Source organism: Palaemon carinicauda, chromosome 16, assembly GCF_036898095.1.
Source record: "Palaemon carinicauda isolate YSFRI2023 chromosome 16, ASM3689809v2, whole genome shotgun sequence".
Classification (NCBI taxonomy): Eukaryota; Metazoa; Arthropoda; class Malacostraca; order Decapoda; family Palaemonidae; genus Palaemon; species Palaemon carinicauda.
The window spans coordinates 70,168,100-70,183,909 of record NC_090740.1 but is presented as its reverse complement, the minus strand read 5'-3'; the positions used below and the strand labels follow the sequence as shown (position 1 = coordinate 70,183,909).

Sequence of the window (15,810 nt, the reverse complement as noted above, 5' to 3'; positions counted from 1 at the left end):
ACCGAGCAGGCTGATAGTTTCCTCCTGATGGGGTAAAACCCTCTTCCCTCAGGAGGAGGTGAACAAGGTTCTACAAGATGATACAAGAGCAAACCAAAATTGCAGGAAAGGCAGGGCCTCACTGCCAAATAGAAGGTCGAAGACCAAAAGCAAGCCTCCAAGAAGAAGCAGAGAGTTACTCTCTACAAAACGAACCGGGGTCACTGCCATCAATAGTCAGTTACCCACTCGTCATCACAGTCTTCCTCTGATTCGACGCCTATGCATCCGAATCCCCCTCATCAGGTGGGCTACCTCACTGATTCCCCAGGTACACAGCCCAACCCCGTTTGGATGTCCTCGCCTGCATACAGCCCTAGCTCCGAACGCTCAGGTTCCTTTCGTGGACACCAGAGAGGAAGCTACAGGAGTAGAAGACAGTTCCGCCATCGAGGTGGACCTAGGAAAAAGGGGGCTCGGGGAAGGAAAGGACCTAGATTCACTCCCTCACAACGAGGTGGTCCTGGTAGGGGAGAGGCTTTTCCACTTTCAAGACCATTGGACCTTCGGTCCGTGGGCTCATAGCATAATCTCTAAAGGTTTGAGGAGGAAATGGCCACAAGGTCCTCCTCCTCCACCAGTGACCTTCTCCCAGAAATCCACTCCCATCCTGAAAGAGTACACCACAGAGTTACTCAAGAAGAAAGCAATCAAAGAAAGCAACCGAAGTTCCAAGGCCGCCTGTTCACAATTCCGAATAAAGGCTTGTCGGCATTGAGAGTGGACCGGGACTTGTCAAAGCTAAATTCTTACATTCTCTGCGACAAGTTCCGGATGTTGACTATCTCTCAGGTACGGACCTTACTTCCCTGTGGGGCCGTCACCACCTCTGTCGATCTTACCAACAACTATTATCATGTGCCTATAGCGCGAAACTTCTCTTCTTATCTGGGTTTCCGCCAAAAGCCTTTGCGCTCAAGACATGCCCTTCGGCCTCAACATTGATCCCAGGATATTCACGACACTGGGAGAGACAGTGTTGGAACAACTCAGGAACCAAGAGATACAGATCATTGCTTATCTGGACGGTTGGCTCATTTGGGCCCGGTCGGCCATAGAAGGCAACAGAGCTATGAAGGAAGTACTTCGATTTCTCAACAACCTGTGATTTTGGGTCAATCTCCAAAAGTCTCGCCTGCAACCATCAGGCCACTTAGAATGGTTAGACATTCAGTGGGACCTTTCGAAGCACACGTTGTCTCTCCCTTCCAAAAAGGTAAGAGGAATAGCTTCCAAGATCAAGAATTTTCTCAAACACAAACAGGTGTCCAGAAGAACCTTAGAAAGTATCATCGGCCTTCTCCAATTCACTTCAATAACAGGTCTCCTATTAAAAGCCAAACTCAAAGACATCAATCGAGTTTGGAGAAAGAGAGCTATAGTACCTTTAAGAGACAAGGTCTCGAAGATCCCGTCTTGAAAATGAGACTACGCCCATGGTCCGAACCGAAGAACCTCTCCAAATCGGTTCCTCTACAATTCCCACCTCCACAAGTGACATTCCATACAGCCGCGCCTCTAAGTGGATGGGGGGATTACTCCGAACATCAGATGTTTCAGGGCTCTTGGTCACCCGCCATGAAACAGTCCCATATCAATGTTCTCGAAGCCATGGCAGTGCTCTTGACCCTGAAGAGACTCTCTCCTCCGAGGTCGAGCCACATCAGAGTAGTGTCAGACAGCACAGACGTAGTACACTGCGTCAACAGGGGAGGATCCAAGTCACCCAACCTGAATCGGATCCTGGTCACTATCTTCGCCTGGCCAACAGAAAAGAACTGGTTCCTGTCAGTAACTCACCTAGCGGGAATCCAGAATGTGAGAGCGGACTCACTAGCCAGGACGAAACCACTGGAGTCAGAATGGTCTCTAGACATAATTTCATTCCGGTGGATACTCAGGAACCATTAGAAGAAGGTTTACCTATTTCCCCCAGTGAATCTTCTAATGAGACTTTTACACAAACTACGCTCCTTCCGGGGGGCAGTGGCTTTAGTACCACCTCACTGGCCAAGAACAGTTGGTTTCCTCTCCTCCTCGAGTTGAAACTCCGTCCCTTCCGGATCCCGTTCCCCAAACTGACTCAAGTAATCCAAACTCACTGTGTCAGATTACTCAAGGATAGCCAAAACTCTGAACTTTGTGGACTACAGGAAGTTTGCAGCTCGTAGAGACGCGAACATTGAACCGGAAAACAATCTCTTCATCGAATCAGACAAAAGGGACTCGACAATTCGCCAATATGATACGGCCGTTAACAACTAGCAGATTCCCTAAGAGTTCAGACCATACTCATATGTCTCCGAATATAGACATCTCTTTCTTGAGGTTCCTATTTGGCAAAGGCCTAACAGTTAGCACTTTAACCACCATCAAGTCAGATTTGAAGAAGATCTTCCTTGTTGGGTTTAACATTAACCTAGCTGATTCCTATTTCTCATCTATTCCAAAAACATGTGCTAGGCTTTGACCTTCGGTTCGGCCACAAAAGGACTCTGGTCTCTGAACGGTGTTCTCAAAACTTGCGCCGGACACGGACAATGAATCCTGCTCTTATATCACTCTTCTTAGGAAGACTTTATTTCTAATGGCTTTGGCCTCAGGTGATGGAATATCAGAACTGGCAGCTCTCTCACGAACCCGGAAAACATAGATTTCCTCCCTTCAGCCGAAGTACTCCTTTCTCCAGACAATGCTTTCCTAGCTAAAAAATGAGGATCCGCAAAATAGGTGCTCCCCTCGGAAGATTATTCTTCTTCCCCAGGATCTTTTCTCTGTGTCCAGTCACTACTCTCAAGGTCTTTTTAGCTAGAACTGCCACCCGCTCGTCTGGCCCCTTGGTTATCAGGGAACAAGGAGGTACTATTTACATTCACGGTATCAGGCAACAAATCCTCTACTTCTTTAAACATACTAATCCGGAATCATTTCCCCAGGCTCATGATATACGGAGAGTAGATACCTCCATCAATTACTTCCAGAACAGGGACTTTGATGATTTTTGAAAAATATACGGGTTGGAAATCCCCTATGGTTGTCAAACGCCACTATCTAAAGATCTTACAGGCCCTTAAATACCCGACGATGGCAGCGGGGAGCCTTTTCCCTCCCCATTAATCTCTACTTCTTCCTTTCTTCCATCTCTTCTCTTCTCCCTCCTACCCGCCACTCACACCACGTCGCCACTCTCCTGGGTAGTTCGTTAGCCCTATAATATTTGCCATGTCTAATTCCTATGGTTTAACTGTTATTGTAGTTACCGTTCCTTTAATGTTTAGATATACTTAGACATGTAAGGTTTGATGCCTTTTGTGATTCGACACTCAGTTGATTCCTTGTCATCTCAGTTATTTAGCCTTACGTTCCCTATGTCATTTGGCTAGTTGGTAATTGGACGTTTCTTACATTATTATATTATATTATTGTCATACATGGTGATTGTATTCTCCTCATTATGTTATTACTTTATTGGGATTGGAAGGCATTCTCTGGTACATTTTCACCGGCCGTCACAGGTCGACCCAGAAAAGGGATTTTGACGAAGGAAAAATCTATTTCTGGGGAGAGACCTGTGACGCCCGGTGAAACCCTTCCCGGTTATTTTTGTACGGACCCACCCTTTCCTTGCCAAGCCATATGTTCTTGCAGAAGGATGACCTGGAGGGTGTTTGTGTAGGTGGCAGTGGCGTGGTACAAGTGTGGTTTCTGAGGTCTTTGTTACGGCCCTTCCCTTTGATGAAGGAGTTATCTAATTGGAAGACAGCCTTGAATAGTGGTTTTCACACGCCCATGATGTATACACGACACTCACGAGGTGCTCGCGCGAGGGTAGTAACCTCTGCATTCCATGCTTTTATTTTTCTCTGGTATATTTGGAAGATTTATATCAGAAAAGGTAGAAAGAAGGACTTTTCACCGGCCGTCACAGGTCTCTCCCCGGAAATAGATTTTTCCTTCGTCAAAATCCCTTAATTTACCGGCTTGTTAATTTTTCTGGTGTCTCTTTCCAATGAAAACACAGTGTTTTAATTACATTATGGTGATTATTTATACTGTATTTTCTTCTCTCTTCTAGTCAAAGCTTTCCTCCTTTGAATGAATAGCTCACAAATTTCAGATAGTTTGATTGAAATAAAGTTACAATTTACAATGCCTGTACTACTCTATGAAGCAAAGATATGGGCAACGACAAAGGACATTATTTTGAAAACGTATGACAAAATGCAAGATTTATATCTTGGAAGTGTTGGGAGAACTTAAAACAAATAAAGAAGTTGCTGGAAAAAAATGTGTTCAGAGGCTGAAAAAAAAACTGGTATCTCAAAGGCAGAGATAGGTTGAGTATTTAATGAAAAGAGGAAAGGGATTAGATAGATAAGTAGTATATATGCCAGCAAGAAAAAAAATCAATAGAAAAGACCTGGAAACCATAGAGAGGAGTCAAACATAGCAGCTTGACCAAAAGGGAATTCAGAAAAAGCATGCAATAGAGATGATATTGAGAGAACCCATTTCATATAAACCTTGTACTGTAAAGGGAAAACAACTTAAAAAGGTTAATGATTATGAATCTTGAATTACCTCTCAAATTAGCAATATCTATACACATTAGCAAGCAAACATGTGCTTTATATAACTTAAGGGTGACATTCCCCATTCAGTAGCCTATATTTGTTCCATATGTATGCAGAGTGGTGCTATCAAAATATGTTGGTCAAAATGACCCAATCTACAAAACTGTGTAGTAAACCATAAGGTAAAAAATATCTCATGGTTATAAATCTTTGGCCTGACTAATCAGGTTATTTGGACAATAAGTAAATTTGAAAAAACCATGCAACTGATCTGTGTAGGTACAGATTTTGTTACTGAGGCTGTTACTTTCATAAGTTATTACATTATTGCTTTAAAATAACAGTACACATAGGGAACATAAGTTAATTCTTACTATCTAATTTATAACAGATATTCAAATGTTTAATACCTTTAATACTGGGACAGCTTCATACAATTTTTGCTTCTTGTTTAGTCTGCGATGGACTTCAGCATTTATCTTGCTTCTTTTCTTGTCTGCCTGTTCTTGATGCCATGATCGTGCTAGGTCAATCTGAGATGCAGTCAGTAATCCCTATTGCAAAACAATGAAAACATATTTAATTCTCTATCAAAACCCTGGCAATCTACTGGACACAATCTATATACAAACTATAACAATGACCATAACTATAAATAAGATATGAAATTGCAGATATGATGATCACTTTTTACTTTTACTTTTCCAAAATAGTGCTGCTACCATAGTGTTAAGTTCCTAATGGCACTTTTTATATAAACATAAGCTCAAGTTCATAAAAACAAGATAACTAAATGTTTAATATACTTTTCTGGTTACCTAGGTTTATGAAACTACATTTTTTTACTTTCTCTCATTACAGTACTTAATACCTTGTCAACCTTTCCCTTTACCTAGGATATAACCCATATACAAAAGATATTCTTCATAATATAATTTAATATTTCTATACCTTCCTTCAAATCAAAAGCTACTAATTCAGAAGTGAGAACTTCATAAGTTTGGAATGAATAGGAATAGAAAATATTTTCCCAGTACTTTTTCCCCTGTTTTTAAGTCCCCATTAAGAGCTGGACTGACCAACTGACACCAACTATTGCATCAGTTTAACTGAAGTTATGGCAACTTAATACTAAAAATGTTGCTTCCATTTGAGTGAAAAGAAGGGGGCTATTATGAATCGAGGGTATGTACTGTACAAAAGTAATAGACTGTATTATAAATTTATTTATTTCTGTTAATCTTACCTTTTAATCAAACATTTCAAAGTAGGTAGTAATGAGAGATGATAGTTAATACACTAAGACACCCAACGAAATGAATGAAAATCAATATCTTAAATTTCATCAATGTATACATCCTCAATACAACATTCAAGATCATGTCATAAAGAAAATGAGCATAGAATAACAATGGAGGTAACATCAATTACAAAATTATACAGAATAGTCTCTCTATGTCTTACAAGAGGTTGTCCTAGTCACATTACAGAAAGTCAGTATCTGAAATCACATCAACAAGCATATGCAAGTACTGAACTGTCTATTTCCTCATATAAGAGAATTTTTAAATCCTTAAAAATATCCAACAAAATAGGAGATCCTCTTATATTATCAATCTTAAAAGATAACTTTTATTTCAATAGCCTAGAGAATCCCCAATGTAAAGCAATATGATATGGTGAAGTATACTTGCTTAGTTCAGCTTACCAGAATATTTCTTCATTGATATTTAGATATGCAAAGTAAAATTAATAGAATAAATGTTAATTAAATGAATAAAAATTACTTATAAACAATAAAAATATAAAAAAAAATTATATAAACCAAGCTAACAGCGGTAACTATCGAGATATGTAACAGCTGACTGCAGCACACAAACTGCCACTTAGTATAGTTTAATGTATTTACACTACTTAGGGACTGGGTAAGTACAGTTCATTATTTACAGTATGTAAAGTACTGTATTTATATATAAATAATATGAACACCATTCAACTGATACTCAAGTTTATAAAATTGAGGTATAAATCTTATTATGAAGCATTACTATTTCAAGTCAATTGCTTTTCATACATTCCATGAAACTCACTGATTATTATTATTATTATTATTATTATTACTTGCTAAACTACAACCCTAGTTGAAAAAGCAGGTTGCTACAAGCCAAAGGCCCTCAACAGGGAAAAATAGCCCAGTGAGGAAAGTAAATAAAGATATAAACTACAAGAGAAGTTCAAGAACAATAATAATGTTAAAATGTTATTTTCATTAGTAAAATAATTTTTTGAATATACTTACCCGGTGATCATGTAGCTGCAGCTCTGCTGCCCGACAGAAAAAACCTACGGGCGGAATACGCCAGCGATCGCTATACAGGTGGGGGTGTACATCAACAGCGCCATCTGTCGAGTAGGTACTCAAGTACTTCTTGTCAACACAGAACCAATTTTCTCCTCGGTCCACTGGGTCTCTATTGGGGAGGAAGGGTGGGTCCTTTAATTCATGATCACCGGGTAAGTATATTCAAAAATTTATTTTACTAATGAAAATAAAATTTTTCAATATTAATCTTACCCGGTGATCATGTAGCTGATTCACACCCAGGGGGGTGGGTGGAGACCAGCATACATGTTAACATTAGAAGCTAAGTATTCCGTATTTCATTTTAGCAGTTATTCAAAATAACAAACATAAAATTAATAAGTACCTGGTAAGGAAGTCGACTTGAACAATTACTCTGCCTTTTTAAGTACGTCTTCCTTACTGAGCCTCGCGATCCTCTTAGGATGCTGAGCGACTCCTAGGTGCTGAAGTATGAAGGGCTGCAACCCATACTAAAGGACCTCATCACAACCTCTAATCTAGGCGCTTCTCAAGAAAAGAATTTGACCACCCGCCAAATCAACCAGGATGCGAAAGGCTTCTTAGCCTTCCGTACAACCCAAAAACAACAATAAAAACATTTCAAGAGAAAGATTAAAAAAGGTTATGGGATTATGGGAATGTAGTGGTTGAGCCCTCACCTACTACTGCACTCGCTGCTACGAATGGTCCCAGGGTGTAGCAGTTCTCGTAAAGAGACTGGACATCTTTAAGGTAAAATGATGCGAACACTGACTTGCTTCTCCAATAGGTTGCATCCATTACACTCTGCAGAGATCTGTTTTGTTTGAAGGCCACTGAAGTTGCGACAGCTCTAACTTCATGTGTCCTTACCTTCAGCAAAGCATGGTCATCCTCATTCAGATGAGAATGAGCTTCTCTAATCAAAAGTCTGATGTAATAAGAAACTGCGTTCTTCGACATCGGTAAAGCAGGTTTCTTAATAGAGCACCATAAAGCTTCTGATTGTCCTCGTAATGGCTTCGTACGTCTTAAATAGTACTTAAGAGCTCTTACTGGGCATAGTACTCTCTCTTGTTCGTTTCCAACCAAACTGGACAGACTTGGAATCTCGAACGATTTGGGCCAAGGACGAGAAGGGAGTTCGTTTTTAGCTAAAAAACCAAGCTGTAAGGAACATGTAGCCGTTTCAGATGTAAATCCTATGTTCCTGCTGAAGGCGTGTATCTCACTGACTCTTTTAGCTGTTGCTAAGCAGACGAGGAAAAGAGTCTTCAAAGTGAGATCTTTAAAAGAGGCTGATTGAAGCGGTTCGAACCTTGCTGACATCAGGAACCTTAATACCACGTCTAAGTTCCAACCTGGTGTGGCCAACCGACGCTCCTTCGAGGTCTCAAAAGACTTAACCCTGGATAGGTACGGTCCTCGGACACCCCTTTAAGGGTATACTCGGACGCGAACGACCCCGACGCCAAAAAAAATTCTTGAAAAATCAGTTTTTGCAGTAACCTCCTTTTTTCTTTTGCCAAAAAAAACTTCAATGAATGCTTAAAACAACTGTAAAGATAAATACTACTCATCTGCAGAAAAACTATTTATTGTAAATATTTTAAAAAATTAAGTAGAAAAAAAAAAGACCTGACATAAAAATTCATAAAAAAAAAGTTTATACATATATACACAAATCCTTTTAGGAATTGATTCTTGAATGTTTAGGACACATCTTGATGTATTTTGGATGAAGTCAGACCCATGGAGGTGAAGATCTGAAATGAGAAAAAAAGGGTAACTTTTTTTGGCCAAAAAAAATTGTCCAAATTTCATGAATTTTTTTGGGTACCCAAATGAAATAGGAAGTGGCTAATTTTTTTAGGGAATAAACATATGTTATCCTAAAATAGAAATATGTAAAAAAATCTTCATTATTTTGTAAATTACATTTATATCAGGGGCCATATCTAAAGGTAATTTTTTGAGTACTTGGAAATTTCGTAAAAAAATACATATATTTAATATATAATATGATATTTATGCAGGTAAAAATATACCAGAATATCACAAATTCTATAGGGAACAAGAATATATATAGATAGGGCAGCTTACGCTTCGGATATGTCCACAAAATGGCCGCCAACCACACTGACTCAGACTCCCTAATCTGCCACTTGAAATGTAGGAAGGGTATGTCAATTCCAAGGTGTTATTTACTAATCTAATTATTATTGGATATGCATAAAAATTGTATGGTGGGTTGCTGGATAATTGTCGATTATTTTACGACTATAAAATTAAAATTCTGACCCAAAAAATTTTTTTTGAAGGGAAATAAAATCGAAAAAAAAAATGTAAAACAATATTTTAGCTAAAAAAATTTGATGATATTCAATCAAAAAAAAAGTAAACAAAATTTTCCGACAAATAAACATCTAGAGGAATCATTACTCTGTGATAGTTCCTTAGTACGTAGTAATTTTGAAAAAATTGGGAAAAAACGAAAAAATGGCAATCACCAGAAAATCGAACACATACCTATATATACGCCATATCTGGCTAAAAAAAAGATAGGCATGGGTAGCCAGATCATCTAGAAACACTTTCCAACACTATAAAAATATAAGTTTTGCGACACTACTTGCCAATTCCTTACGGTAACATGACTAAGCAAAAAAATGCAAAACAAATAAAAAGGGGCACTCGTGGAAAAATGGCCATTCTAATATACGGCATGTCAGAAAAAAAAAATTTCAGCCACGTGCTAGGCAAACCATCAAGGCATATTTTCCGACAAATAAACATATAAATGAAATATTACTCTGTGATAGTTCCTTAGTACGTAGTAATTTTGAAAGAAATGGGAAAAAACGAAAAAATGGCAATCACAGGAAAATCGAACACATACTTATATATACGCCATATCTGGCTAAAAAAAAAAATAGGCATGGGTAGCCAGATCATCTAGAAACACTTTCCAACACTATAAAAATATAAGTTTTGCGACACTACTTGCCAATTCCTTACGGTAACATGACTAAGCAAAAAAATGCAAAACAAATAAGAAGGGGCACTCGCGGAAAAATGCCCAACATTCTAATATACGGCATCTCAGATAAAAAAAAAAGACATGCACGTGTTAGCCCAACCATCAAGGCACACTTTCTAACACATAAACATGAAAAAAAAATCAATAATATACGGCAATTCCTTACTACGTAGTAAATTTTTACAAATATTGAAAAAAAAACAGAAATTGGCAACCGCAGTTAAATACCCAATATACCAATAACTACGTCGTATCTGACAAAAACAAAATCACGCATGGGTAGCCAGATCATCTAGACACACTTTCCAACATTAAAAAAGCAAAAGTTTTACGACACTATTTCGCAATATCTTACGGAAAAATGACTTGGCAAAAAAATTAAAAAAAATTAAAAAGGGACACTCGCGGTAAAATGCCCGACATTCTAATATACGACATCTCAGATAAAAAAAAAGACATGCACGTGTTAGCCCAACCATCAAGGCACACTTTCTAACACTTAAACATGAAAAAAAAAATGAATAATATACGGCAATTCCTTACTACGTAGTAATTTTTACAAATATTGAAAAAAAAACAGAAATTGGTAACCGCAGTTAAATACCCAATATACCAATAACTACGTCGTATCTGACAAAAACAAAGTCATGCATGGGTAGCCAGATCATCTAGACACACTTTCCAACACTAAACAAGCAAAAGTTTTACGACACTATTTGGCAATATCTTACGGAAAAATGACTTGGCAAAAAAATGAAAAAAAATGAAAAAGGGGCACTCGCGGTAAAATGGTCCTCGTGGTGATGAACGACATTTTAACTAAAAAAAAAAACATGCACATGGTAGCCAAACAATCCACCAAGACTTTCCACAACTGATAACCTATACAAGTTGCACCATTCTACGACAATTTCATAATACGTAATAACTTTGATAATTATGCAAACTACCTCAGAAGGGTAAACTCGGACGCGAACGACCCCGACGCGTCTCAGAAATCGGGGAAGGAGTACAGCTACAGCAATGCACATCTGGACACTACTAGAGCGTGTAGGGGAGACACCTCCTGCAGGTCGATCACCCACAAATTCAGTCACAGGGGTTAGTCACGTGAGAAAAACCTGTTTTTTTTTGACGCTCGGGGTCGCAAACGACCCACCGTACCTATCCAGGGTTAAGGAGGTCCTGTAGATCTTTGTTGTTGGAAAGATCTAAGCCTCTGTGGCGGAAGACTGCTGCCAACATGCTTCTGTAACCTTTGATCGTAGGAGCTGAAAGGGATCTTACCTTCCTTAGGTGTAAAAGGAAGTCAGCTATCTGAGTTACAGAGGTACTGGTTGAGGATACTGAATTCGCCTTGCACCAGCTTCGGAAGACTTCCCATTTAGACTGGTAGACCTTGAGAGTGGATGTCCTCCTTGCTCTGGCAATCGCTCTGGCTGCCTCCTTCGAAAAGCCTCTAGCTCTTGAGAGTCTTTCGATAGTCTGAAGGCAGTCAGACGAAGAGCGTGGAGGCTTGGGTGTACCTTCTTTACATGCGGCTGACGCAGAAGGTCCACTCTTAGAGGAAGAGTCCTGGGAACGTCTACTAGCCATTGCAGTACCTCGGTGAACCATTCTCTCACGGGCCAGAGGGGAGCAACCAACGTCAACCTTGTCCCTTCGTGAGAGGCGAACTTCTGCAGTACCTTGTTGACAATCTTGAACGGGGGGAACGCATAAAGGTCTAGATGGGACCAATCCAGAAGAAAGGCATCTATGTGAACTGCTGCTGGGTCCGGAATCGGTGAGCAATAATTTGGGAGCCTCTTGGTCATCGAGGTAGCGAACAGATCTATGGTGGGCTGACCCCACAAGGCCCATAGTCTGTTGCAAACATTCTTGTGAAGGGTCCATTCTGTTGGGATGATCTGACCCTTCCGGCTGAGGCGGTCTGCCATGACATTCATGTCGCCTTGAATGAACCTCGTTACTAGAGATATGTTTCGATCTCTTGACCAGGTGAGGAGGTCCCTTGCGATCTCGAACAACGTCATCGAATGAGTCCCTCCTTGCTTGGAGATGTACGCCAAGGCTGTGGTGTTGTCGGAGTTCACTTCCACCACCTTGCCTAGAAGGAGGGACTTGAAGCTTCTCAAGGCCAGATGAACTGCCAGTAGCTCCTTGCAGTTGATGTGCAGTGTTCTTTGATCCGAATTCCACGTGCCCGAGCATTCCCGACCGTCCAGTGTCGCACCCCAGCCCGTGTCCGATGCGTCCGAGAAGAGAAGGTGGTCGGGGGTCTGAACAGCCAGTGGTAGACCTTCCCTGAGCAGAATGTTGTTCTTCCACCAAGTCAGTGCAGACTTCATCTTCTCGGAGATAGGAACTGAGACCGCTTCTAGCGTCATGTCCTTTCTCCAGTGAGCAGCTAGGTGATACTGAAGGGGTCGGAGGTGGAGTCTCCCTAACGCGATGAACTGGTTCAGCGATGAAAGCGTCCCTATCAGACTCATCCACTGTCTGACTGAACATCGGTTCTTCTTCAGCATGCTCTGGATGCATTCTTGGGCTTGACTGATTCTGGGGGCCGACGGAAAAGCCCGAAAAGCTTGACTCTGAATCTCCATACCTAGATATACTATAGTTTGGGATGGGACGAGTTGGGACTTTTCCATATTGACCAGGAGACCCAATTCCTTGGTCAGATCCAGAGTCCATTTTAGATTCTCCAGACAGCGACGACTTGACGCAGCTCTTAAAAGCCAGTCGTCCAAATAGAGGGAGGCTCTGATGTCTGCTAAATGCAGGAATTTAGCAATATTCCTCATCAGTTTGGTAAACACTAGAGGTGCCGTGCTTAGGCCAAAGCACAGGGCTTGGAACTGGTATACCACCTTCCCAAAAACGAACCTTAGAAAAGGTTGGGAATCTGGGTGGATGGGGACGTGAAAGTACGCGTCCTTTAGGTCTAACGAGACCATCCAGTCTTCCTTCCTGACCGATGCTAGAACCGACTTCGTCGTCTCCATGGTGAACGTCTGCTTGGTGACAAAGACATTTAGAGCACTGACGTCTAGCACCGGTCTCCACCCTATTGTCTTCTTCGCCACTAAGAAGAGACGGTTGTAGAAGCCCGGGGATTGATGGTCCCGGACTATGACTACCGCTCCCTTTTGTAGCAAGAGAGACACCTCTTGCTGTAAAGCTAGCCTCTTGTCCTCCTCTCTGTACCTGGGAGAGAGGTCGATGGGAGTTGTTGCTAGAGGGGGCTTGCGCAAGAATGGAATCCTGTACCCCTCTCTGAGTAACTTCACAGACTGTGCGTCTGCACCCCTGTTCTCCCAGGCCTGCCAGTAGTTCTTGAGCCTGGCTCCCACTGCTGTCTGAAGAAGGTGGCAGTCAGACTCTGCCTTTTGAGGACTTGGAACCCTTCTTCTTGTTGCCACGTTGACTAACGGCACGAGTACCTCCTCTGCTGGAGGTTCTGCCACGAAAGGGCGGAATGAACCTAGACGCTGGTGTGTCCATCCTAGGTCTAGGCACGGAAGGTAAAGCTGTGACTTTACGTGCGGATGACGCCACCAGGTCATGAGTGTCTTTCTGGATCAACGAGGCAGCAATCCCCTTGATCAACTCTTCAGGAAAGAGACACTTCGATAGCGGAGCAAACATCAGTTCTGACTTCTGACATGGGGTGACTCCCGCCGACAAGAAGGAGCAAAGGTGATCCCGCTTCTTGATAACTCCAGACACGAAAGAAGCCGCAAGCTCGCCAGACCCATCCCGTATGGCTTTGTCCATGCAGGACATGATGAGCATGGCAGATTCCTTATCCGAAGGGGAGGTCTTCCTGCTCAACGCTCCCAAACACCAGTCCAGGAAGTTAAAGATCTCGAACGCACGGAAAACTCCCTTCAAAAGATGGTCCATGTCCGAAGAAGTCCAGCAAATCTTGGAGCGTCTCATAGCCAGTCTGCGGGGAGAGTCTACCAGACTTGAGAAGTCGCCCTGGGCAGAGGCAGGAACTCCCAAGCCGAGAACCTCTCCCGTGGCATACCAGACGCTAGATCTGGAAGCAAGCTTGGCCGGGGGAAACATGAAGGATGTCTTCCCAAGTTGCTTCTTGGCCTGCAACCACTCTCCCAGTACCCTTAAAGCTCTCTTGGACGAGCGAGCGAGTACCAGCTTCGTAAAGGCAGGAGCTGCTGACTGCATGCCTAAAGCGAACTCAGAGGGAGGTGAGCGTGGAGCTGCAGACACAAACTGGTCCGGATACAACTCCTTAAACAGGGCAAGGACTTTCCTAAAGTCTAAGGAGGGAGGCGTAGTCTTGGGTTCATCTATGTCGGAGTGTTGGTCGTCCAAATGCGCAGCTTCGTCGTCATCAGAGATTCCTTCATCCGAATGCTGAGGAGGAAGCGGCAAAGGAGGAGAAAAAAGCTGAACGGCTGAATCCGGCAGCACGGGTGCATGCGTAGCTGCACTGGATCCAACATCAGGCCGCTGTTGGTCAGTCTGAGAGCTGGCAACAACCAAAGCGGAGTGGTGGTGCGTGGTGGGGACCACCGTGGGTTGCGGAGACTGACGCACCGCGTCAAAACACGGCAGCTTGACTCCACCTTCCTGCTGATGCGGTAGCTCACGCACGTCAACGGAGGGTGCCGCACGTCGGCTAACGTCAACATGCGTCTGGCAGGGTCGACTGCGCATAGGCGGTGGAGCTCTCACAGCCGGAGTGTGGGAGCAGGCAGCCGCAGTGTCAGCTGGGCGCACAACCGTGGCAGGTTGTAGGCTAACGGGTGCAGCGTCAACCTTCTCAGCACGATACTCCTGCATGAAGGAAGCTAGGTGAGTCTGCATAGACTGCAGCAAAGACCACTTAGGGTCTACAGCGGCTGGTGCGGCAACAGACGGAGTGATTGCCTGCTGCGGAACCACTCTACCTCTCTTGGGAGGTGTGCAGTCTTCGGAGGACTGCGGCGAGTCCGAACTGACCCAGTGGCTACACCTGGGCCGTTGGACTCGCTCGGAAGGGACCTTGCGCTTGAGAGGTCGAGAGACCTTGGTCCAGCGTTTCTGTCGAGAAACTTCTTCCGCAGACGAGGAATGAATGGGCTCACTCGTCTGTTTGTGGGTGGGACGATCTTGGCAAGATACGTCCTCAACCACGGAGGGAACGTCTGTCCGCTGATCAAGGCCTGTCGAACCCTTTGGTCGTACGACATTGCTTCTCCCCTGGGCTTGGGAGCTTGCAAGAGGTCCCGGACTGGGAGGACGACAGGCACGAACAGACGCACTCTCATGCGTAACACTGACACTTTTCACTGCACTGACACTCACTTCACTTCCCACTGCACTTTTACCTTTCAACTCCCTGACGTCAGCCATGAGTTGATTGCGGTCATTCGCCAATGACTCAACTCTCTCACCAAGAGCCTGAATGGCACGCATCATATCCGCCATCGAAGGTTAATGAGAGCTAGTAGGAGGGTCGGGTGTAACCACTACAGGGGAAGGAATAGGTTGAGGGGCATGGGGAGAGGAAAAATCAATAGAGCGAGACGAACTCCTCCTGATCCTATCCTTCTCTAGCCTACGTGCATACTTAAGGAATTCTTGAAAATCGAATTCCGAAAGCCCAGCGCATTCCTCACATCGATCTTCCAATTGACAGGCTTTACCCCTACAATTGGAACAAACGGTGTGCGGATCGATAGAGGCCTTCGGAAGACGCCTAGAACAGTCCCTAGCGCTACACTTCCTGTACTTGGGGACTTGAGTAGGGTCAGACATCTTGAATTAGTCAAAGGGGGGAAATCCAAAATCTATCC

General features: G+C 42.9%; 1 protein-coding gene across 1 annotated transcript in view; it reads right to left on the bottom strand.

Annotated features, from left to right (window-relative positions):
- Nucleotides 1-15,810, bottom strand: part of LOC137655765 (breast cancer type 2 susceptibility protein-like) — a 148,474-nt gene that overhangs the window by 93,457 nt on the left and 39,207 nt on the right. Inside the window, exon 2 of the mRNA XM_068389894.1 lies at nt 5,024-5,167. Within this exon, the coding sequence (XP_068245995.1) occupies nt 5,024-5,167 (144 nt within the window). The remainder of the gene's footprint in view (nt 1-5,023; nt 5,168-15,810) is intronic.